This window comes from Stigmatopora nigra, chromosome 20 (assembly GCF_051989575.1).
Source record: "Stigmatopora nigra isolate UIUO_SnigA chromosome 20, RoL_Snig_1.1, whole genome shotgun sequence".
In the NCBI taxonomy this organism is placed as follows: domain Eukaryota; kingdom Metazoa; phylum Chordata; class Actinopteri; order Syngnathiformes; family Syngnathidae; genus Stigmatopora; species Stigmatopora nigra.
In genome coordinates, this window is record NC_135527.1 from 6165071 (window position 1) to 6190906 (window position 25836).

Here is a 25836-nt window from a genome sequence, read left to right on the forward strand (position 1 = left end):
TGGTATTAGGTCAAATATATATGATGAATCTGAATAAAATACCACTATCAATAGTAAATAAAAGCAAATCTGCAAGGAAATTAAAGCATACAAAATAGCGAATTTCACCAAAAAATGATATAAAATCCCAACTATGTTTTATCATTATTATTCATATTGTTTTTAGGATGATAATATCATAACAAACTGTATATAGGAGCACTGCTAAAACACATCTTTTGTAGCCGCGTCATAACGAAGACAAAAGGAATCCCTGGATGAAAACAAGGATGCAGTGCAAGAAAAAAAAACCACCGATAAATGTGGTTATTCCAAGCACACATCTCTGCCGGGACTCGAACCCGGAGCCTCTGGATTAGAAGTCCAGCGCGCTATTCCATTGCGCCACAGAGACTGCGACAAAATATCGCGCAGGGTCGCAATATGTAGCGAAGAGCATCCGGGGCATCGCTGGTGCAGCATCAGGACCAGTTCGCCGTTTAATGCAGTACCACCAAATGGCCAGCAGATGGGACTGTGGCGCCCTAAACTGGTGAACTGTCTCTCACTTCTATTAAATTCATCATTACATGCTAATATTTTGTTTTTTAATGGTGCAAAACTATTAAATAAAAAAACGTTTGAATAGCTATAGGCTTTTAAAAAAATAAAATGTTAAAAAAAGTTCAAAAGTACAATAAAAAAGACGTATTTGCCGGTGTAACTAAAACAATGTATTAAATAATTAGTGTATTAACTATGCTTTAAAATAACATGAGAAAAGGAAGTTGCTGATATTTCAGTTTTTTAATGACCAAAAACAATCATTTTTTTGCGTACAAAAAGGTAAAAAAAAAAAGAAAAAAGACAAGAAATAGGCCTATAAAAATTAATTGTGTCAAAATAGTAGTTGTTGATCCTTCACCACGCTGATTTGACACTCTTTTTCCTCCTTTATGGGAAAATTAAGGTTGTAAAATCCACCCTATAACAAGAAAATAACATTAATTAAATGCATCATATTTTAGCAAAGCCTCCATTTTGTTCCCAAAATAAATCCTTACCTTATTTTTACCATTAGGAATATCACTGAGGAGGTCTCGTGGCTGGGGGACTTTTTTGAAGAAACGTTCCTTGTTCCTGAATTAAGAAAAATGACGGTCAACCAATAGAAATGCACGGTTCATATTATCAATTTCCATACCTCGTCCAATAAAAACCCAGGAGCAATACGAGGCCGGCACACAGCATGGAGACGACGATGGCGGCGTACAGCAGTGCGTTGGGGTCTTCTTCGGCCCCTGTGAGTTCAAATAAGCAAGTTTAGGGCCACCCGCGGGGCATTTTTGGGCAAAACAATAAGTCATGTTTACCGAAATACTTGACATGGCTCCAGTCGGTCTCGCCGCGGTCGCTTTGTGCTTTCAGAGTCAAGCGGTAGGGGCAGCGAGGCACTCGGGTCATCAACATCCATGTGGCCCCCTGAACGATTTGCCTCTAGATATATGTATACAAAAAAAGATATACATATGCACTTTTGTGTATACACATGAATAAGTTTACTCACACATCGTATTGGCCCAAATATAAGACATTGTTTTTTGTATATATTATATGTATATGTGTATATATGTATATGTATGTGTATATGTATATGTATATGTGTATATATGTATATGTATGTGTATACGTATATGTATATGTGTATATATGTATATATGTATATATGTATATGTGTATATATGTATACGTGTATATATGTGTATATATGTGTATATGTATATATGTGAATATATGTATGTGTATATATGTATATGTATGTGTATATATGTATACGTGAATATATGTATGTGTATATATGTATATGTGTAAATATGTATATGTGTATATATGTATATGTGAATATATGTATGTGTATATATGTATATGTGTATATATGTATATATGTATGTGTATATATGTGTATATATGTGTATGTGTGTATATGTGTATATATGTATATGTGTATATATGTATATGTGAAAATATGTATGTGAATATATGTGTGTATACAGTGTATGTATATGTGTATATATGTATGTGTACATGTGTATGTGTGTATGTGTATATGTGTATATATGTGTACATGTGTACATGTGTACGTGTGTATGTGTATATGTGTATATGTGTATATGTGTATATGTGTATATGTGTATATGTGTATATGTGTATATGTGTATATGTGTATATGTGTATATGTGCACATATGCACATGTGTATATGTGTATATGTGTATATGTGTATATGTGTTTTGTGTATATGTATATGTGTATATGTGTATACGTGTATATGTGTATATGTATATGTGTATATGTGTATATGTGTATATGTGTATATGTGTATATGTGTATATGTGTTTTGTGTATATGTATATGTGTAGATGTTTTTTTGCATAAAAATACATATATGTATATGTATATATCCACTTTCTAACCTTGGTGCTGTCACACTCGGTGTAATTGATGATAAACCTCCAGTTTTCCAGACGCAGGACATCAGGAGGCGTCCAACTCAGGTTGAACCCGTCCACCACTTGACTCACATTCCATCTTAGCGGACGTGGACGAACTGAAAACATTGCCAAAAGGTCAAAAGGTCAAAAGGCATTCATTTGCAGACCAGGTGCGATCTCTACCTCCAACAACTTTTTTCTGGAAGGTGTTCCTGACCGGACTTCCGTCCACGGTGCCGTTAAACAGCACGGTCACGGATTGACAAGCCCGGGACGTCAATCGGCACCCCGTCCTCACACCGCGAGTCATCAGGTAGCGAGGACACTCTGACAAGGACACGCCTTCGGGGGCGGAGTCATCCAACTCGTCCACCAACCTTACATCAAGGAACATTAGTCGATTCCTCCAAATGTTCCCGATGAATAAAAACAGGGAAAACGTCATACCGGTAAAAGAAAGACAAATCCGGAATTAACCGGAGTGGCGCCCAAGTGCATCGCGTTAAGGTGGAAGAGATGATGTCGCACTGCACGTTATTCACCAGCTCTAAAAAAAAAAAAGGCATATGAATGTTAAAAATGGTCCGAAAAGATGATTATTGAAATTTTGATGACCTGGATAGGTGACATTAAGGTAAACAGGTTGACTCTGGTTTTGGTTGCAGGTGGTCTGAACAGAGAAGAAAATGGACCCGCCTTCCATGATGAGGTTGGGGATGGACACGCCCTCTTTTTGCTGATCCTTAAAAAAAAATCAATAAATATTTTTTTAAAAGCAATAAAAAAATAAAATAAAAACATTAAAAAAATAGATTAATAAAGACATTAGTACACAGATGAATAAATAAATAAATTAATGGACAAATGAACAAACAAATAAATGAATATATAATTAGATTAATTACTAAATAAATAAACAGAAAAATATGGTTACCGTATTTCTGGACTATAAGGCGCACTTGTTTTTCATAATTTGGCTGGGCCTAAAATTTATATGAATTAATTTATTATCCCTCCAAGGCTCGCGGGGGGTGCTGGAACCTATCCTGGACATTCTCCATCAGTGGTCAGCCAATCACAGAGCACAATCAGACAAAAAAAATCTGAACATTCGCATTTGAAAGTTAAAAAAAAAAAACATTTGATTCTCATTAAAAAGCAAATACCGTATATCTGGACTATAAGCCGCACTTGTTTTTCATAGTTTGGTTAGGCCTGAAACTTAAATTAATTCATTTATTAGCTCTATTGTTTAGTCCAATCACAACATGGAACTTACTCGCTCTGTTCTGCTGTTCTTCTCAGCTGTTGTCCACGAGACTTTGTAGCCACAAGATGGCGCTAAACGCTGATGCGACCAGCGCAGGTGCGGCTCGAAGTCACTCAGCCAATCAAGGGTCAAGTTGTAAGGTGGCGAGAGTTCACCTGTAAAACGGACATCATTTTTAGCATTTAATTACATGAATACATCATTTTCTTTGGTTTTTACATATAAAGTACTGCTCTACTTACGAAATACTCAAGTTCTGGAACCAATTCATTTTGTAAGTAGAAGTACTTTGAAAAATGGTACATTAATGGGTATTGGAGGACATAAATATATCGATTTTTTTAAGTATTTTGTTGGATTATGATGAAAAAATAACATATCTAACCAAGTAAAAAACTTTTTTGGAACTTACCTGATTGTTTTTGAGGCTCAACTGCAACCAAAAAGCAAAGTATTAAACATATTAAAAACATATTTAAATATTTTCTTTTAAAGACAATCCATTAAAGCTGATTTGTATTATTTAATCCAGATGTAAAATGTTGAGAGTTTCCAGTAAAAGCAAAGTAGTCACCCTTCCTGCTTCGGAGGAAAAGCGCATTCTCAACAAAAATTGGAGAAAATGGGCGGAGCATTTCCTTCTTTTAGTACTCTATTTCCCCTCTATAACTCCTCCTGAATAACAAATATGAAAAATGACATAGCATTGAGTATAGTAACAGGAGTGGGAGTTGGAGTAAAAATGATTCTTGACTTGCTTTTCAAAATAAAAGTATTTTTTTTACTTATAGAATTTAAATATGTGCGATTGGATCTTAATAAAAAACAAGTCTGGTGGCTTTTTTGGAATTATTCGTGGGAATAAATCTGATTTTGTAGTTATCATATATATACTGCTAGATGGTAAAAGTCAGAAAGGGTGCTGTTATTAACTGGCGGCCATCTTGAAGCAGTACATTAGGTCTAATATGTATTGAGTAGAATGGAATGTCACCATATATCCATTGAAATGCAGTAAAAATATTCCAAAACTATTTTATTTTCAGGTCAAGAAGTACAGTGACTTTGACTTTGATATTTTTGTGTTTGTTTCACCAAAACAACCAAAACCTTACATTCAATAAATACGTTTAAAACAACATTTAGGAGTGCCCTTTGATTGGATACCTCCAAAAGCAATACATACATACATACATACAATATAAACTAACTTAACAGCTATCATATAAAATATCTCATTTTTACTTTTTTTCACATTTATCATGCATATTCACACAATTCTGCAAAGGTAAGAAATAATCTGCACATACCATATTTACTCAAATATAAGCCGCCCCCTTAAAACCGTTGAATTTCACAATTTCTCACATATAAGCCGTTCCTTAAAATTGCCTTATAACCGTTAAATTCCACAATTTCTCGCAAATAAGCCGCCCCTTAAAATTGCCCTAAAACCGTTGAATTTCACAATTTCTCGTATATAAGCCCTTAAAATTGCCTTAAAATCTTTGAATTTGACAATTTTTCACGTATAAGCTGCCCCCGATTCACAATTTTCACCTCCATATTTGTAGTTTTAATACAAATGTGTTACTTGGAAGGGAAAATCTTAATTATATTTCTGCAATACTGTATCAATCAAAAGCACATTATTAGGGTCAATACCATAAATAATGAATTAATCCCGTAATAGTTGTTTTCTTACTGCAAAACAGAAAATAACCAACAAATAGTAAATGTCACTTTGCTGACATCTACTGGTAAAAAAAGATTATAGCAAGAATTGTGAGCATATAAGCCGTACCCTTTTGACTTAAAAATATACCCAACGCGAAAAAATATGGTACATTAAATACACATTTTAAACTGTACACTAGTGTTGCTATTTTACATCAAAATATTTAGTCACATTGGTTCTCCTTCACCCCTCCATATTGAAAAACGTAATTCCCAAGCGTACTTGTCATTAGCGGTAAAAATTCCGGCTCCATCGGTGACTACAGTAATACCTCGTTTATCACAGTTCACAAGTTCCAGGTCTTGCCGTAATAGTTGAATAACCGCAATATGTTTTTATGCTTTCCATTTAATATTAAAAATTAACTTTTTCTTCATGATAGTATTATTATAGTAGATCTGTGAAGTAGCGAGGTATTACCGAGTATTTATAAGAATGAAAGTGCATGCTTAGAAAATAAATTATCGTATTTTTCAGACTATAAGTCGCACCAGCCAAAAAAATAAAGGATAAATTGCAATTTTGGCAAGTATTTCTTTAAAATTCCCCAGAAAAATAGCAAACAAAAGACAAAAGAAGACCCTGGTAATGTAACATATTAAAAAAAATCACATAAGTACAGCCTAAAAAAGAACAAGAAGGAAATGAAAAGACGTAAGTATGGAAAACTGCGACTTATAGTCCGGAAAATACGATAAATCAGCATCGCCTTGTAACAAAATAAACAGTGACTATGAAAACTTTCCTGAGTTGAACAAATGACAAAAGTGAAGGAATCAAAGTGCAAGTTAGACGAAAACAAAAAAAAATAGAAACCACTTTTTGAGGGTCTCCACATGTAAACTCTTCCGTCAGCTTTTTTTGTTTTCAGTTTTTACGGCAGCCACGCCTCTCGAAAAGTCACCTGGCAGTTGTGTGTGTGCCCTACCTGGCAGTTAAAGATAAGGTGCATTTCCTCGTAGCGTTTCTTTACTCAACGGGAGTTGAGGTTTTTCATAAGCTTCCATAATTTTGCAGCTTTCTATTAATTCCGGTGCGGGGGTGTAGATATTTGTGGAGCCCTTTGGAAAAAGAATAGAAGAAATTAGCTCTTATGTCAAGGGGATAATGGTTGTGAGCAATGTTCCCTGTAATTTTTCATGTAAAACATGCTGTAATACATGAAAAACATACTGGTGTAAACATCAGAAAAAAAAAACAAAAAAAAAATAGTTTGGATTTTATTTACCGTATTTTCACGACTATAAGGCGCACCCTCAATGAATGACACATTTTATTTTTTTTCCATATATAAGGCGCACTGGATTATAAGGCGCGCCCTCAATGAATGACACATTTTATTTTTTTTTATATATATACGGCGCACTGGATTTTAAGGCGCCCTGTCTATTTTGGAGAAAAATCTAAGACTTAAATGGGCCTTATAGTCGTGAAAATACAGTACATTTTTTTTAGGATTTTTTTGTTTTTATTCTGCGTGGAAGCCACTATTGTTTGAAGTAATATTGTTTATTCAATTTTTTTTTGCATTTATCTGTTTCAGTACAGATTTTGTTGTTTTCCAGCCTTATTCTATTTCAAACTTGACTGTAGAAGCTAAATACCGTATTTTCCATATATAAGGCGCACCACATTATAAGGCGCATCGCATTATAAGGCACACCCTCAATGAATGGCACTTTTTTTCCATATATAAGGCGCACTGGATTATAAGGCGCCCTGTCTATTTTGGAGAAAATTTATGACTTTTAAGTGCGCCTTATAGTCGTGAAAATACGGTAAATATCGTGGAAGCAAGCATGGAGGAGCCACATTGTAAGAAACGAGTTACCGCGAGTAAACATGCATTGTACGGTGTTTGTACGTTTTTTTGGTGGGTTTGTACGGGGAATCATAATCATTTATAAGGGCAGTTATCGGCAGAGGTTGATTTAGAGGGAACATTGGTTGTAAGTCTTTGTTACCTTCACTTCGGTGCTTACGCCAATCATCATGTCATTTAAAAATGCCGATGGGTCGGGAATGATGGGGTAGAGGACCGAATGGTTCCTGTAAATACGGGATAACAGGTTTGATCAGGACTAATTATGACTTTAGCGAGGAATTAGCGTACCTTCTTAAGCAGTAGCATGTTAAAAGTACGGCGATAGACAGGAACACGGTGGTAGCGATGATCACTGCTATCAGCGGGAATTCGCGAGAGTCATTCACCCCTGTGGCAGATGAGATTTTTGGGGGTTTATTTGTCATGTTGATGAAAAATTTCTGCTAAGTAGCACACAGGATTTTTTAGAAGGTTAAATGTGGGATTGTTAATGTATTTATTTGCAATATGTTATGTGTTTGTGTGCTAATGTTAGCATCCTTGCTATTTTTTGGGGTTTTTTTTAGGATTGTTTAAAGAATAAGAGAATTTTCATATAAAATACTGCTATGTTAAGAAAAACAAGTTAGAAAATAAGTTAATTTGTAAGTAGAGGTAAATGTGTTTATGTGCTAATGTTAGCATCCTTGCTAATGTCCTTGAAATGTTATTGCATTATCATTTTCTGTTGTTTTTGTGTTTATTTTTCATTCAAAATTCCGACATTGATCATTTTAAAGGGTTTAGTTGTTTTTTAGTATTGTTTTAAAGAATTTGATAATTTACGTATAAAATACTGCTGTATATATAAAAAAATCAAGTTAATTTTGTAAGTAATGGTACCATGTGTTTATATGCTAACATTAGCATCGTTGCTAATGTCTTTGAATTGTTTTTATTTTAATTATTCATTTAAAAACAATTTTATTTTGTAAGTAGAGGTACTACTGTAAATCTAATTATAATATTAGTATCTGGGTATAAAAATGGTTTCAGTACCTAAGTACTGTTTATATGCTAACGTTAGCATCCTTGCTAATGTCCTTAAAATGCTTTTGTATTATCATTATTAGACCATTTTCTGTTGTATTTTGTGTTTCAAGTTAATTTTGTTAATAAAGACACCACTGTAAATCTAACTATAATATAAGTATCTGGGTAAAAATATATATGTATGCATTTAGACAATGTTTACTTACCGTGAGACAAAAGTGGACTGAAGTCACTTTCAAGATGTTTGCAGTACTTGCAACTTTTGACCCGTACTTGGAAATCAAAACGACATTTTTCATCATACGGAATTGACGTCTCCTCTCTTGTGTATTCTTTGCAAACCTGGATAAAGTACATTAATAAAATTCATGAAGTCACTCCCAAAAATTGTCATTTTAATTTTTTTTAGGGCGAGTTTAAAGTACCTGTTCTCCGCGTCGGTAGTAGCACAACTCGTAGCTCCAACCACACTCCTTCCCCACCACTGGGGGTGTCCAACTCAGGATGAAAAGGTCACTTTTAACACTTATATTCAGTTTGGGTGGGTCTAAAACTGAAGAAAAAAAAGTATCACGTGTTTAGAAGATTTTCGGCGAAGATGCCAGAGCGGCGAATACTTAACAAACCTAGTAAAGGCCTAAACGTGCTCTTGGATTGGTCGCTTGACAAGAGCATGCAGACGTCTTGGAGGACGAATTTATGACTCAGCCTGCAGCCTTTTCGGATCCCGTCGTTAAAAGGCCAATCGCACTGTTTCAAGGGGATTTCTTCAGTTTGGCCACAAAACCTGTGATGACATGATCAAGTGTTGTGGCGGTCTCACTCTTAACAATTTGTTTACGACATTTTTATTTGTTTTTCTCACCTGTAAGACAGATTTAGGTTAACGGAGGGATGGTTCGGAATCCAGGAGCATTTCATGTTATCCGCATGAACTATACATTTGAAGTCGGTTGCCAGTTTAGCTGTCAAAAAACAAAAACAATTACTGGAAAGCATTATTTGGCAACCCTATCCTAAATAAATGAGACAAAGGACAAATAACATTACGGTATTATGTGGACTATATATATTGCATTTTTTCATCGTTTGGATTGGCCTGCAACTTAAAAATAACACTTTTATTTATATTTTCTTTTACTTTGACACCCAACAGTCTTTTTAGTCATTTTTTTTAAAAAGTATTTTGCCAGTTTAGCTGTCCAGTCCAAAAAAAAAAGAATAAAAATACTGGAAAGCATTATTTGGCAACCCTATCCTAAAATGAAGACTATTGTATAAAAGACAAATGAAATTACTGTATTATCTAAACTGTATATATGACATTTTTTCATCATTTGGCTTGGCCTGACACTTAAAAATAACAATTTTATTATTATTTTTTTTAAATTTGACCCCAACAGTGTATCTAATCGAGTTATTTTAAAAAAAAACTGAAGTCTGTTGCCAGTTTAGCTGTCAAGTCCAAAAAAAATTAAACAATTATTGGAAAGCATTATTTGGCAACCCTAACCTAAATAAATGAGACTATTCTATAAAGGACAAATGAAACTAATGTATTATCTGGACTATATATTTAAATTTTTTTAATCATTTGGCCTGCCACTTAAAAATAACATTTTCATACACATATTGTTTTGCTTTGACCCCTAACAGTGTTTTAAGTCAACATTTATTTTAAAAAAAAAACAAATATGTAAAATTAACAAGAGTTAGTTGTGGTTTTGGTTGGTTTGTTTGCTTCTTGCGGGTACTTGGTAATCAGCTCTTGTGTGTCTATTCAAAACCTGCGTGTTCGTTAGTCATTATCAGGTCATATGATTTGTTGTTTACTTCATCCTACCTTGCAATGCATGTTTCTCCATGTCAGGTTTTATTTTGTTATTTATTGCCAAGTCCGTTATTAAGGTTTTATTACAACAACACATGCATTTAGGTCCAACTATAACGTGACAAGTACATAACATTAGGTCCATATTTTCAATTTTAAGGGTGTGGCTTATAGGGTCATCTTATAAATACGGTATTAGTGTTTGTAGTTATTTCGCACGGTGTTTAGCTACATAGACAAATATTTATACTGATGTCGGAATAGTGACCTATGACTAAATATTGTAAACACATAATTAATCGAATGAGCTTTCCGAGTTTATTATAAATTAATGAGGAGTATCTAGCTAAGAAATTTCAAAAGTTATGGGTCGTTTTATGCAAAAATTTGAAGGCTAGATTGTCTTTAAATTAGGATATGATGATTTTACGTAGAAGGAATGACAGTTTGTACCTCTTGGTTCAGGAGTATCAATAAAAATTGACGCAGGTTCGCTTTCCTCTCCACAGCTGCCGGTTGTTCGGACGGTGAAGTTCCAACCGGGAAATCCATCATCAGACTTAAGGAGAGTCTTTTTAAAACTGGTCCACATGGTTTTTTCACCCTTTTCATAGCTGTATAGAATTTTACAATTTTCTGGCAAATTGTTGGGCTTAAGCCAGAACACTTTCACTGTAAAAACGTCGAGCCATTCATGTGACAGGTTGGTAGGCGGCAGAAAACGACCTTAAAAATACAAAATAATGCAGTTAAGTGCAATAAATGCTGAATTATATAACAAATAGTTAAGTGATAGTTAATTTATAAAAAAATAAGCACGCATTGGTGAACTAAAACTAAATATTAATGTACCCATACCTTAAAAAGTGAAAAAACATTGTGGTAATTATATATAAGCATAAGGCTTATATAAGAAAAGTCGTAAAAATTATGTAATTAAATCCAGGTGCAAAAATGTCAACAACCTGAGGCTGAAAATTAGCTTACCTGTTTCGTTGAGTGGAGTCGAAGTCCCCAACGCGTTGAGAAAAAAAACCCAGATTAAAAGCATTCTTCACTCTTGACGTCGTTTACGGTTAAGTTGTGGAGTTTTAAAGTTATCGAGAGAGAGAAGGGAAGAGAAATTCACGGAAAAAGAGCTGAGGAAAGAGGATATATAGCAGGAGTATTCGTCGGACACCGTGTTATACTTGCTCTGCTGGCTGGATTTAGGATTGTGGGTGGTTTCCCAATACATAAGCCACGCCCACTGTGAGTAGGCGCAATAAAGTCATCGCCCTTTAGTCATTATGTTCACTGTCAGATAGAAATTCATTTTAACACATTGTTTGCTTAACTTAACACTTCATTTCAATAAAAAAAAAATAATAATAATTTTTAAAAAAGAAATCCAAGCTTTTGTTGATCTTTTCTTTTATGGGGAGGGTTGTAACCTGTACAAAGAATTCCATAGGATAAGATATTCTGTCAACTGTAATGCAAAATAAAGTCAACAAAACATGTGATAAATATAAATATTTCCGGTACTTACAAGCATTTTTGGTGAGTTTATGTACAATTTACTTGGCGGATATTCAGTGTAGCACTTTCCAAGAACAGGAGGGAACTGTGTGTGAGTCTTGAAACTTTAAACATGACCCATTTGTTTACATTTCAGGCTAAAAAAAAAATAAAAAAAGCTTGGCTGTGTTTACAGAAATGTCAGAGTAAAACAAATTGGTGTCCTGCACGACTGCAAGAAAAGCAGAACCTTGGAACATGACTTGATTTGCTAAATTAAATTCTTCGGCGCACCTGAAAACTGGTTTCCCCGCGATGACTTTGGCTAGACGGAGTCAAACGAGGTCGGTTGAAGTCCCGCTGATGGCGCGGAACACGTTGAGGGAGTTTTGGAGGAGTGAACGCATCATCCCTGCCTGGTAGAACTGAAAATTTAGATTAGATTTGATTAGATTAGATCACTTTATTCATCCCGTATATGGGAAATATCATTGTCACAATAGGGGTGAGAATACAGACACAGTAAAAAGACATTTGTAGATATAAATAGGTCATAAATAAGTTAATAAATACATAAAAATATAAATAAATGAATAGATCAAGGGAAAGAGTAACTATGCTAAGCTACATGCTAATATAAATAAAAAAATACTACAAAATTCATGATATTGCATTGAAAACTGGTCATAAATAAGTTAATAAATAAAAAAATTCATAGATCAAGGGAAAAAGTGCGTATGCTAAGCTAAGTGCTAATACATATATTTTTAAATACTACAAAATTCATGATATTGGATTGAAAGCAGGTCATAAATAAATTAATAAATAAAAAATAAATACATTCACAGATCAAGGGAAAGAGTGCGTATACTTAGCTAGGTGCTAATATATATATATTTTTTAAATACTACAAAATTTATGATATTGGATTGAAAGCTGGTCATAAATAAGTTAATATATAAAAAAATAAGTGTGTATGCTAATATAAATTTTAAAAAATACTACTAAATTCATGATACTGGTTTGAAAGCAGGTCATAAATAAGTTGATAAATAAAAAATAAATGAAAAATGAATAATTTTTTTTAAATGGATGAATTTTAGATATTTTTCGGACCTTTTCTTTTTTAAATTACCTGTTTTCCTTAAAGCTGAGGGAGAGCACAGTTGGAAAAAAAGCACAAATAAAATCCAGTTAGTCTGAAAACATCAATGGCATCAATTGCCAATCAATGCATACCACATATCTGACTTTTTTCAGGGAGATAAATAAATAATTGGTTCAATTCCCACTCATGCTAAATGACGCCTTACATAACCACTGCACAGATCAATAATCTAAGACACGTGTCAAACTGGCAACCCAGGGGCCAAATCTGGCCCTTGGCGTCATTTTGTCTGGCCTGTGAAAGCCTTTTCCAGTAAATGTTTAAAAACGCAATGAATAAAATAAAATTAGTTTCTTAAAATATATTATATATAAAAGATACCGTATTTTTTACAATTATAAAGTCTTTAATTTTCTCCAAAATAGTGTGGGGAAGAAAAAAAATGTGTCATTCATTCACAGTGCGCCTTAAAATGTGGTGCGCCTTATATTTGTGAAATTATGGTAATTTTTCATCTAAATAAAAACCCTGAATATTCTCAATTTTTCCCTCATTTTTTTCAATCCCCATATTTTTAAAAATTAAAAAAAATAAAACCAAATAATGAATTAACCCTAAAAAAATATTGATTTTTTTCCTTTAAATTTTCAATACAAAAAATAAACAATAAATAATGCGATATTCATTTTTATAAATCTAAAAAAATCCTGAATATTCCCAAAGCACCCTTTTTCAATCCCCCAAATGTTTTAAAAAATCCAAAAATTAAAACCAAATACTTAATTAACCCTAAAAATATTGCCTTTTTTCCTTTAAATTTCCAACCCAAATAATTCAACAATAAATAACACAACAGTCATATAAAACCCTGAATATTAAAAAAAATACCTTTTCCCTTTTTATATTAAAAAATCCAACAAAACCTATCAATTTATTAATCAATTAATTACATTTAACCCAAAGTGATTGGTCTACCTGCTCATGGATGATTTCCGAGAGTTCCTTCACCATGTCTTTAAAATTACCCTTGAGACCCTCATGGTACTCAAACTGGTCTTCCTTAATCAGACGCTCATTAATATCCAGAGCCACACCACATGCCTCCACAAAACGTCTGCAAAAACACATTATTTCATTTTCATTTCATTTTTCAAGCACTCCCAAATACATCAAGAGCCCTGGGCAGTCACCTATATTCCCCTATAGCAAAAAAAACTGGCTCATATCATGAAAAATGTACTACTAAGCTTACCTGAAAATCTCTTTAAGCTCTTTCACTTTCTTGCCTCCTGATTGGCTGGATTTGCTGTCATCCAGGAATGCTCGAGCATAGGCTAGAGGGCCGGCATTTACCTGCAAGGGGAAGACAGAGAGGGATCACGCAACCGGATTTGGTGGTCTATCCGGGAGTGTCGCACCTGCACGGACACGCAGCCCTGAAGTTTGAGCTGGAGTTGGATCATGTCCACTTCCGCCCCGGAGCACAACTTCTGCAGGTCGGCGGTGCGAGACTTCATCTCATCGATGGCCACATCCACCGGCCTTAAGTCCACGTGCTTTTCCCCAATCACTTCGATACGCTTCTTCACGTAAGGGAAAGTGTTGGCCGCTGAGGAAAGAAGGCGATTTGGTGAAAAAATACAAAATGAGTCCCAATATTATAAAGATATAATATAAAAAAATATATATTACGGTCTTTTCTTGAAAGAAAATTAAATGATTAAAAAGGAATTGAACGTTCATGTGTATTTTCCTACTACTACAGCATCATCTGGTGTATACATAACAAAACCCCCTACTACTACTATCACAACTACCACTCCCACTACTACCACCACCATAAAAACTACACCCCCTACTCCTACTATCACAACTACCACTCCCACCACTACCACCACCATAAAAACTACACCTCCTACTACTACCACTACTATTACTACTACTATCACCACCATAAAAACTATGCCTCCTACTACTACCACTACTATTACTACTACTACCACCACCATAGAAACGACCCCTCCTTCTGCTACCACTATTACTACTACTATCACCAACATAAAAACTAAGCCTCCTACTACTACCACTACTATTACTACTACTACCACCACCATAGAAACTACCCCTCCTACTGCTACCACTATTACTACTACTATCACCAACATAGAAACTACCCCTCCTACTACTACCACTACTATTACTACTACTATCACCACCAGAAAAACTACTCCTCCTACTACCACCACTATTACTACTAATATCACCACCATAAAATCTACCCCTCCTACTACTAACAATACTATTACTACTCCTATCACCACCATAGAAACTACCCCTCCTACTACTCCCACTACTATTACTACTACTATCACCACCATAAAAAACACCCCTCCTACTACTACCATTACTACTACTGTCAAATTCTGTTCTACTTTCTTCAAATTTTGCCCCAAACTTGAAAAAGGGGCCCCAGATCTTCTCACAAGAACAACTTAAATCCTTCCAGTTTACAATTTTATTGAAGATTTGAAAGGTGATAGGAAAGAATTACTGTTACTGAAAGGATTAGCTGTTGTTATTGCAGGGATTATCTTTTTCTGAAAGGCTTACCTGTTGTTGTTGAAGGGATTAGTTTTTGCTGAAAGGGTTACCTTTTGTTGTTGAAGGGATTAGCGTTTGCTGAAAGGTTTACCTGTTGTTGTTGTTGTTGAAAGGTACTACTATTATTACTACTACTATTACTACTGCTACTACTACTATTATTACTGCTTCTACTACTATTATCACTACTACTACTATTATTATTATTACTACTACTATTATCACTACTACTACTAATACCACCACCACCACCACCACTATTAATACTACCACCACCACTACCACTATTAATACTACCACCACCACTACCACTATTAATACTACCACCACCACTACCACTACCACTATTAATACTACCACCACCACCACTACCACTATTAATACTACCACCACCACCACTATTAATACTACCACCACCACTACCACTATTAATACTACCACCACCACTACCCCTATTAATACTACCACCACCACCACTACCACTATTAATACTATCACCACCACTAGCACTACTACTGCTACTACTGCTACTACTACTGCTACTACTGCTACTACTACTGCTACTACTGCTACTACTGCTACTACTGCTACTACTGCTACTACTGCTACTATTGCTGCAACTGCTACTACAGATAGGTTTTAGGTGTCAGTGAGTTCAAATATATTTTGAACCATTTTTTTTTTTAATATTTCCCATTAGGACCAGTGAATCGTCCTCCAATCCCGGAATGACCTCAATCTTGTAAACAATGACGAAAACAAAGAAGCAAGAAGGAGGAACTTAGTTCAGGGAACCAGTTTTTCCAATTACATTAAGAGACTAATTGCCATCCATTTGATGAGCACTTGTACACAGACTGCACACAACAGAAAGAAAGGGATACGCCCTGAAATGCCCTCTGTGATAACTACACCGTACTTGTGAGCACCGTCTTCCTCTTGCACTGCTCCTCCACGCCGCCATGCTTTTTCCCCGAAAGTGTGTACGGCGTCTCAAACACGAAGCGGTTGATATTATGGCACTTTTCAAAATCTGTCTTCTTTTCCGGCGCCTCTTTCTCTTCAAAGTAAGGCTTGACGAAGGTCACCTGTACGTAGGCGAACCTAGCATCCAAATCTTTGGGGTTCACCTTAAAGGACGCAAACTCTGTATGAGACACAATTGTTGTTCTGTTTATTGTTGTTGTTGTTTTTTAACCCTACCTTGTTGGAGTCTTGAATAATCTTAACATTTTCTGGTCCAAACTTTTCCCCGTAGAGCGTCATTAGACGCTGGGAAATTTCCGAAAGTCCAGTCAATTTAGGCTCTTTGTAAATGTACTCCTTCCCGTCCTCTTCCTCAAAAAAGCCCTGTGTAAAAAACACAAAACAAGGACTAAATAAAGTACAGTGTTCCCTCGCTACTTCGTGGTTCAGCTACCGCGGACTCAGAGCTTCGCGGATTTTTTTGGGGAAAAAAAAATATACAAATATTACATTGGAACAACATATTTTACAGTTTTTTTTTGTTATAACATGAATTTCACTCTCTCAACCCGTATTCTATATGGTTTACGGTAAAAAATGTTTTAAAAAAATAAAAAAAATAAAAAAATAAATTAAAAAATGAATAAAAAAAATAATTTAAAAAATTGAATTAAAAAAATAATTAAGCATTTTTGAAGGGAAATCCCTACTTCGCGGGTGGTCCCAGTCCCCATTAACCGCGATAACCGAGGGAACACTGTATTCTAACAATTCACAAAGATATTGTGAAATATTATGATTCACTCTTGCAAAATTGTCATAGTAGCTTTCTTGTGAGAGACAAGGAAGTCATAGAAAAGCAGCATAGAGAAGTTCAAAGTAGGTTCACAGTTTTGTTTAAATACCTCGATTAAATATGAGACTACTTTACCGGTAATATTACAGAAATGAAGATTGTACCTGTCCGTAAAAGGCCACCCTGAAGTAAGTTCCGAGCAGCCTTCGACCGGTTTGGATGACCTCCATGATTTTATTGTAGGCTCTGTGCAGTGTGTTGTACAGTCGGCTCAGTTTCTGGAAGAAAGTTAATTATATTCTAAGTACAGCTGGGAGATATGACAAAAAATACCACAATAAAAATATATATATATATATATATTTTTTTTTTCAAAATACACTTGGATCTTTTAGTGGGTCAACTCATTGTTATCCTGCATCTCATAATCACTTATTTAGTATTATTGTCCTTTTTGCATTCATGCTCTATGTTAGCCTCTATTGCTAACATGCTAAAACATGTTTCTCCATCATTCTCTTCTTCTCCTGAGCATCTGGAAATAGTTTTCATCTCGCAATAGCGCCCTTGTTATATATGGTGGACAGGTATTGTAATTGCAACTTTAAAAAAATATCAAGTTTTTGAATATTATCATTGACAATAATAATTACACGATAATTATTGTTATCATTTTATCACCCGTCCCTAATTGTTTTAGACACTTAACAGCACGTGATTGGCAGGGATGGGAAGTATTTTTTTAATACTAGTGGTGTCCAAATTAAATTTTTATTGGCTCGCAAAATATGTTGGAAGTATCAGTGATTATAGCTTCCATAAGAATCCTAAATAGAGCTAGATGGAGCTAGTTAATTAAATAGTGCCTTTTCATTATTTCAAAATCAATGTTTTAGTATTTTGATTAACATAAATAAATAGTCCAATCTGAAAAAGAGCTATTTTAGGTGTACTTTTCTTGACTTTTTTTGCAATCAGTGGGCATTTTCCCTATGATAAACTTCCTAATAATTATTCATTTTTTAAATGCAAGAAAAATGTTAGCTATTTTACAAACAGGATTATCAAATAGAACATATGGATATTCACTTTTTTCCTCTTTTTTGTGGTCAGTGGGCATTTTCTCTATGATAAACTTCTTAATAATTATTCATTTTTTAAATGCGAAAAGAATGTTAGCTATTTTACAACCAGGATTTTTTTTTGGGAAGCCCTAAAATGAAAGAAGCAACATTTTGTAATTCACGTAAAAATGTTAAGGGTTCCCTTACACCAGGATCGAAACAGAATAAAAAACTAACAACCTAATACTAAAACTTATGGTACCTCATATTCATGGCGCCTCTCATAGCAAGGGATAGCAAGTTTAGCGATATGCGTAATCAGTTCGTAGCGCTCTGCTTTCCACAGCATCTCCACGCAAACTTCCAGGTGCTCCACCAGCACTTCCTGACGACAAATTGTAAAAAAAAAACTTTAATTTCACTTGTTTGAATGAAATGAAACAGTTTCGAGACACGGTTAAATAACCTCGCTGTAATAAACATCTTGCATCCCTGTGTCTTCCTTCATGGCGGCTTCCTCTTCAATGTTCAATGTCACCTTTTTAAAGGCAGCAAGTCCACTTGGGAACAATTCTATCCATTGGGAAGTACATTGGTGGGTTTATTGGGGTTGTTTTAAGGTTGTAAACAAGTTTTTTGGTCTTACTTTTCCTGTGAAGGTACTCGGCAACCAGCGCAGCAACGTGGACGTGACACATAGCAGCCTATGGGAATAATACACAATTTAAATGCCGTATTTTCTGGAGTATAGGTCAAAATTTTTGAATAGTTATTATTCGTCGTTTTAGAATTTCTAGTTTAACGTTTAATAGCTCTTGACTTCTGATCAAATAAAACATGTGGATATTAATTTTTTCTTTCATCTTCATTGTGTATTTTTTGGGTGGTGTCTAAAAAGTTAGAAAAACCCTTTGGATCTCTTTGGAACTTGAGAAAGGAATGAAAAAGCAAGCATTAACACGTACTCTCGATTCAATACTTCTAATGAGACTTCTTCACTGGAAAAACATATTCCCCTGAATTGGTTGCTATAATACAGAATATTTGTTTCGCCCACATGATGGTAATAAAAAAATAAAACAAATCATACCTCGGAAAGATCATTATTTTTTAGGTGTGCGCGAGCCATGCTGTCCAACCATGTTCGTCTTAGTTCGGGGGTGCTGGCGTAGGAGCGTGCTAGGCTGTATTGTAGGTCCAGTAACATTTCGGGGTCTTTTTCGTGTTCCCGCATTTGAGCCGTGGCCATCAAAACCGTACGAATACGCTTGGTTAGACCTTTGACCTCTGAAGGGAACCCTGTGGACTAATATAGAAGAAATGTAATGACTCATATTGATTGATACTCATACTGAACATGTTTATACCTCTACTTATGAAATTATTAGGCTTCGGAACATTTTTTGGTAACTTGAAAATTTCGTAAGTATAAATGTTCAAGTTAGCAAAAAAGTTGGCAGGTTTTAGTTGTATTTTTAATATAAAAAAAGGGGAGAAAGTATTTATTTTAATAGTCAGGGTTTTAAATGATTAGTGTATTATTTATTGTTGAATTATTTGTATTGAAAATGTAAAGGAAAAAATGAGTCAATATTTTTTTAGGGTTGATTCATTATTTGTTTTGATTTTTGAATTTTTAAAAATATTTTGGGGATTTTTTTTGTTTAAAAAAATGAGAATTGTATTTTCACATATATAAGGCGCATCACATTTTAAGGCGCACTGTCAATGAATGACATATTTTAATTTTTTTCCATATATAAGGCTGGATTATATTTTGGAGAAAATGTAAGACTTTTAATTGTGCCTTACAGTTGTGAAAATACTGTATCTTTTATAACTAAGCCCTTTAAAATTGGTCAAAGTGTCCCAATTTTGTATGAAAGACGTACTTTTTGGGGTGGCATTGTGTAACTTGGATCTTTTTCTTAACTCAAGTCACTCATTTGCATGTAAAATGTTGTATCCTGAAAATTTCGTACCTAGAGGCATTCATAAGTAGAGGTATGACTGTATTTATATTCATGTTACTCCACATATAGATGAAAATATGTAAGATTGTAGCCTGTATTATAAGGCGTACTGTCTGTCTATTTTGAAAGAAATTTAAGACTTTTAAGTGCGCCTTATAGTCGTGAAAATATGGCAATTGCTATTGACTTCCAGGTATGAAGCACTCACTACTTTACAGTCACCTCTAGAGCCAGCCATTGTTGATGTTTTGGATTTTTTTGTATAAAATCTTGCAGTGGCGGAGGAGCTATATGATGGAAGATTTTGTAAACCAAAATGGCATCTGCATATTTCACAGTATTGTTTCAGTTCAGGCGTTTGTGTTTTTTTAATATCCGACAGTGGTGGTTTTTTTTTTTTCTTTTTTTTTTTCTCCATATATAAGGCGCACTGGATTATAAGGCGCACCGTCTATTTTGGAGAAAATTTAAGACTTTTAAGTGTGCCTTATAGTCGTGAATAATAATATTTAGATACTTTTTAAAAGAAAATGGATTAAAAGAACTGGATTTAAAGCCCTGAATATTCTGTTTTTTTCTAGTTCTAAAACAATGTTTATTTTAGCTTTTTTAAAATATATTTTTAGATATTACAAATTGACTTTTGAACTAAAACCACCGAAAAAATGAATTAAAAAATTACAATTATTGATTAAAAAGGGGGAAAATTAAGAATTTTTAATATACATCTATAATTGGATATACGTCTATTTTGGATAAAATGTAAGACTTTTAAGTGCGCCTTATAGTCGTGAAAATACGGTAATTGCATAGAGCAAATTCCGAAATAACACAAGTTTAAAAATGACCCCATCCCAACACTACCTTCATAGCCTTGTCACTGTTGGCAAAGTTGTTGATGATGGAAAGCGACTCTTGGAAACGCGAACTTCCGCTCAGTGCCATGTCGGAAATCAGCTGGCTCACGGCGATGATGATCTGGAGGGAGATAGACCAAAGTAAGCGTCGAAAGCTAGGGCGGGCGGGCAGTTTTCGGACTCTACCTGCAGGTGCGTACGCAGGAAGGTCTTTCTTTTGGTGTATTCGTAGTTGTTCCTCATGAGCAGGTAGAGTAGCGCAGAAGCTTCGGACCTTAGAGCCGCCATCTTGGAGACGCAGCACTTGAGCACTTCGCAGCACAGGAGCTCGCAAAGGGTCACGCGACCTTTGAATAACACTGAGGGGAACTGGTGAGATGAAGCGTTGGTCAATTCCCAGCTTTTATTCAAGGAAGGCAATTTTCATATCGGTTGGACTTTTTATAACGTATAGTACACATGTGTCAAAGTGGCGGCCCGGGGGCCAATTCTGGTACGCTGCTTCATTTTGTGTGGCCCGGGAAAAGTAAATCATGAGTGCTGTCTTTCTGTTTTAGGATCAAATTAAAATGAAGTGTATAGATGTATATTAAATTTCCTGATTTTTCCCCTTTTTAATAGAATATTGTAATATTTGTATCATTTTTTTTCAGTGTTTTTAGTTAAAAAATCACTTTGAAAAATCTAAAAAAAATATTTTAAAAAGCTTAAAGAAAACTCCTAAGCCCCTCCCACTTTTTAATGTTTAAAATGAGAAAAAATTCTGTAAGTAGAAGTTTTGCTGTATTTTCTCGAACCCATACCTGTTATTGTTGACTACTATATTTTCTGACGTACTAGAATTTGATATAGTACACACTAGAAAACTACTAGTTTAATTTTGTAAAATCTAAAAAAATATATATTAAAAAAGCTAAAATAAACATTGTTTTAGACCTATAAAAAAACTGAATATTCAGGGACTTTAATCCAGTTCTTTTAATCCATTTATAAAAAAAAAAAATCAAAATATTATATCTAAAATGGTCCAGCCCACGTGAATTCAAATTGACGTTAAAGTGACCCGCAAACCAACCCGAGTCTGACACCCTTTGTGTACCCTATCGACTAATTTATTTCATTTTATCGTGCTAACAATTTTAGTATTGGTCCATATACAAGGCGCACTGGATTATAAGTCGCCCTTGGTATAGTACATGACAAAACATCGGTCCGGGGGCCAAATTCGGACCGTGAAACTTAAACCCAATAGGTCTCCATCATGTTTTATGTTTCAAATAGGTGTAGTATAGAGAATACCCAAGAATGGTCGCCAGTTAGTCGTACCTTATTCATGAACGCTCGCAGTGCAGCAAACACATGGCGATAGGCGGCTTCTGATTGGCTGACTTTGAGAAAGGTGAGGTATACGTCGAAAACCTTCCTCATTAGGGGATTGTGTCCATCACTGTCCGTTAGTTGGGTCTGCCAAGGACAAATATTTAGTAATGAGAGGACAAAAAGCCAATGGATGTAAAATGTATGTGTGGGTTCACCTTGAAAAACTGGATGAAAAGTGAGAGGATATCCAGGACACATAAGCAGACCTCAGTGGAGATATTTCCCTCAAGGAGAGCCTGGTGATGGATTTCAGCTTCAGGCGCCCCCATCCCTAAAACCCCGCCCACAAATGTGTAATACGAATGAGTCCCGTTTCTTTCCATGGAATTTTTAATACAAAATTTCTCCTTTTTTTTTACATATACAGTGTTCCCTCGCTTATCGCGGTTAATGGGGTCCGGGACCACCCGCGATAAGTGATTTTCCGCGAAGTAGGGATTCCCCTTCAAAAATACTTCCAAAATTCCCCCAATTTTATTTATTTTTTTTACATTTTTTGTTTTAAAATTTAAAACAAAAAATTAAAAAAATAAAAATAAAAAAAAGCTACAAAATGCTTCCAAAATTCCCCCCCCCCCCCCCCCCCATTTTTTTAAAAATTTAAAACAAAAAAATAAAAAAAACAATTTTGGGGGTGAATTTTGGAAGCATTTTTTTTTAGCTTTTTTTATTTATTTTTTTACCCCTCTGTATACAGTACACCATATAGAAACCGGGAAGAGAGAGTGAAATTCATGTTATAACAAAAAAAAACTGTAAAATATGTTGTTTCAATGGAATATTTATATTTTTTTTCCCCAAAAAAATCCGCGAAACTCTGAGTCCGCGATAGCTGAACCATGAAGTAGCGAGGGAACACTGTATATAAAAAGCAACCAATGGAGATGTGTCTCTTGAGAAGTGCCTGGTGATGGATTCCGGCCTCAAGCACCCCCCAACAAACCCCCACAAATATGGAATATGGATGAACCCCGTTTCTTTCTATCTATTTTTTTTATTACCTTCCTCTGTTTAAAAACCGAATCCAGTCCGCTTACATTTTTTTTTTTAAGCCCGCCCCCTCTACAATTAAAATGTCAATGTGACTGTTGGCTTTATTTGAACAAGCTTTGAAGCGCATCGCACAAAAAATACCATGCAATTCTGATCAGGGCAAGGCCCTGGTGAGTCATTTTGTACATACCTAGGTTGAACGTGAGTGAAGCCTCCATAGTGCCAAACTGGTTCACTTTCGTTTGGATGGCACTGGCTCGATTGCAGCGTATAGCTGGCATTGTCTGTGACTTCCTATCAGGTGAGAAGAACTTGGATGTACACCCATCTTGAGTCCTACATATCACAAAAAGGGGTGTAAAAATTCAAAGTTTTAAGGTTATAAGACGAATTTATTCTATTTGGTCAAAATTCAACAAATAAGATACATTGAAAACAGGTCAAATAGGCTATCTATTAAGAGCCTCCCAATAATTATAGTTAAAAAACAACAACATAACATTGTATTTTCTCGCATATAAGCCGTATTTGTAAGTAAAACTGAATAGTGAGGCTTATATGTGCACAAATTCGACCTGACGAAACGGCAAACTGGTTTTACTGCTCACCTAACTTGTATTTTGAATTTAACTTCCTTTTGATATTGAGCGAATTAATTGCAAAGCAGTAGATGATCCTTTCGATTCATAAAGTATCTCATAAATACCACGTGTAATGATTTTTATAAATATTTTCCCTTCAAAGTAAGACATTTATACTCCCTATTAATACCAAGAATATGGAGTTGAAAATTGCGAATCAGGGGGGAGGCTTATACGAGAGAAATTGTCAAAATCATTTACATGATGTCGACCCATAGGATAAAGTATCTCCGAAATATCACGTGCAATGATTTTTCTTAATATTTTCCCTTTAAACTAAGACATTTATACTCCCTATTAAAACCAAGAATATGGATTTGAAAATTGCGAATCAGAGGGGAGGCTTATACGAGAGAAATTGTCAAATTAAACAATTTTAAGCCAATTTTAAGAGTACAGCTTATACGCAGAGGCGGTCAATATGCAAAAAAATACGGTAAAATGCACTTGATTATTATTGATGGGCCCAGCTAAGCTATTAAAACCTTGTAGGTGCGACTTATAGTCCAGAGAAACTATGATTTCAACTATTGCGTCTTACCTGGCTATATTCCTCTTCCCAATATATCGAAACTGAACCAGACAGGTCCTAAAATTGACAAAAAAATGATTCAAGCCGGAACAACTTTCTTTAAATGTTATAAAAAACGACTCACTCAAGCAAACTGAGGAAGTTCGTAATATCTTGAGGGCTCACTTTAGTCCAGTATGTAGTGAGAGTATCTGTAAAGGGGGAAAAAGGAATGGGCTATTATAAATAAAAGTTAATTTCGAGGGATGTCCAACAGATTTGTCTGATCACCAACCCTCCGACAAGGTCTTGGCCACGTGTAAGAATGTAAACAGAAGACCCTTGATTTCATAAGACCCCAATCTGCCCATATTGGTGGGACTACTGCTCATGGTGGACCCTCGTCTTTGCAGCTGTACATGAAAAACAACATTAAAAAAAACATTTACAAATAAAAACACCAAAAATAGACAACTGAGTCAGTTAATGAGGAACACTGAACACAAACTAGATATCGTAACCAAAGTTTCAAAGACTAAATTGTACAAAAACTCATTGAAATAAGTAAATAAAAAGACTCCAGCATGCAAATAAAGACACAAATTCTATTCCAAATATTGCTTGTACTCTAAGATTAATGATTAACACCCTCTAAAAAAAATCTAGGTCATATTTTGCCAAGGCAACACTTTATACAACTAATATTAAAAAAGCCTTACGTCAATGCTATCTGGTGTCCCAGAATCCATAAAAAGAGACCCTCTTGAGTCTTCTCTTCTTACAGTATGACCATTAAGGAGCGGAAAACCTGAAAAAAATGTAGTGGTGACAAAAATAATACTTTAAGTCATCAAAAATGCTTTTACTGGTACATGGAATACTACTACTAACTAAAATGTCACTATATTGTTTTAGACTGAGATCAACTCACTCTGATCTTTTTCCACGGCAGTGCTAATTCTTCTGCTATCTGTCGAACCACTTGAAATAATGTCATCTCTAGAGCCCTGAAAGACAGAAACAAGTCCAGTACTGTAAATAAATCATGGTATTTTATACTATAAGCTCATAGCAGAAAATGCACAATGAAGAGCTAACACAAATAAGATATACACAAACATTATAATACATTTTTCTCGCATATAAGCCGTATTTGTAACTAAAAAAATGACTTAATCACAGGGTTATATGCACATATGACTTGGTATACTCTTTTTCACTAGTATATGTTGGCAAAGTAACATTTATTATTTGTTGGTTATTTTCTGTTTTGCAGTAAA

At 34.8% G+C, this 25836-nt stretch overlaps 2 protein-coding genes and 1 non-coding gene across 4 annotated transcripts in view; all 3 read right to left on the bottom strand.

The window, feature by feature from the left end:
• Positions 1-320: 320 nt before the first annotated feature.
• Positions 321-394, bottom strand: trnar-ucu (transfer RNA arginine (anticodon UCU)). The gene has a single exon. It is a non-coding gene; the product is annotated as a tRNA-Arg (tRNA).
• A 439-nt stretch (positions 395-833) lies between these two features.
• On the bottom strand, positions 834-4560 carry il13ra1 (interleukin 13 receptor, alpha 1). Its single transcript, XM_077741721.1, has 10 exons — positions 4153-4560; positions 3750-3895; positions 3086-3212; positions 2918-3017; positions 2654-2847; positions 2453-2586; positions 1353-1476; positions 1184-1280; positions 1044-1119; positions 834-964 (listed from the first exon to the last, which is right to left on the bottom strand). Exons 1-10 carry the CDS (start codon positions 4211-4213, stop codon positions 878-880), a joined length of 1146 nt encoding a protein of 381 aa, XP_077597847.1. The 5' UTR covers positions 4214-4560; the 3' UTR covers positions 834-877.
• A 6652-nt stretch (positions 4561-11212) lies between these two features.
• dock11 (dedicator of cytokinesis 11) overlaps positions 11213-25836 on the bottom strand; it is a 37147-nt gene continuing 22523 nt past the window's right edge. For both annotated transcript variants that reach the window (XM_077741723.1, XM_077741722.1), the window contains 21 exons: positions 25488-25563; positions 25276-25364; positions 24852-24969; positions 24702-24768; positions 24587-24634; positions 23595-23740; positions 22567-22682; positions 22358-22495; positions 21218-21400; positions 21039-21152; positions 19292-19507; positions 18848-18905; positions 18668-18774; positions 18464-18586; positions 17302-17415; positions 16579-16725; positions 16295-16505; positions 14193-14383; positions 14027-14127; positions 13750-13888; positions 11213-12091 (listed from right to left, as the gene is read on the bottom strand). In XM_077741723.1, coding sequence (XP_077597849.1) covers positions 12002-12091; positions 13750-13888; positions 14027-14127; positions 14193-14383; positions 16295-16505; positions 16579-16725; positions 17302-17415; positions 18464-18586; positions 18668-18774; positions 18848-18905; positions 19292-19507; positions 21039-21152; positions 21218-21400; positions 22358-22495; positions 22567-22682; positions 23595-23740; positions 24587-24634; positions 24702-24768; positions 24852-24969; positions 25276-25364; positions 25488-25563 — 2592 coding nt within the window. In that variant the 3' untranslated portion in view covers positions 11213-12001. The remainder of the gene's footprint in view (positions 12092-13749; positions 13889-14026; positions 14128-14192; positions 14384-16294; positions 16506-16578; positions 16726-17301; positions 17416-18463; positions 18587-18667; positions 18775-18847; positions 18906-19291; positions 19508-21038; positions 21153-21217; positions 21401-22357; positions 22496-22566; positions 22683-23594; positions 23741-24586; positions 24635-24701; positions 24769-24851; positions 24970-25275; positions 25365-25487; positions 25564-25836) is intronic.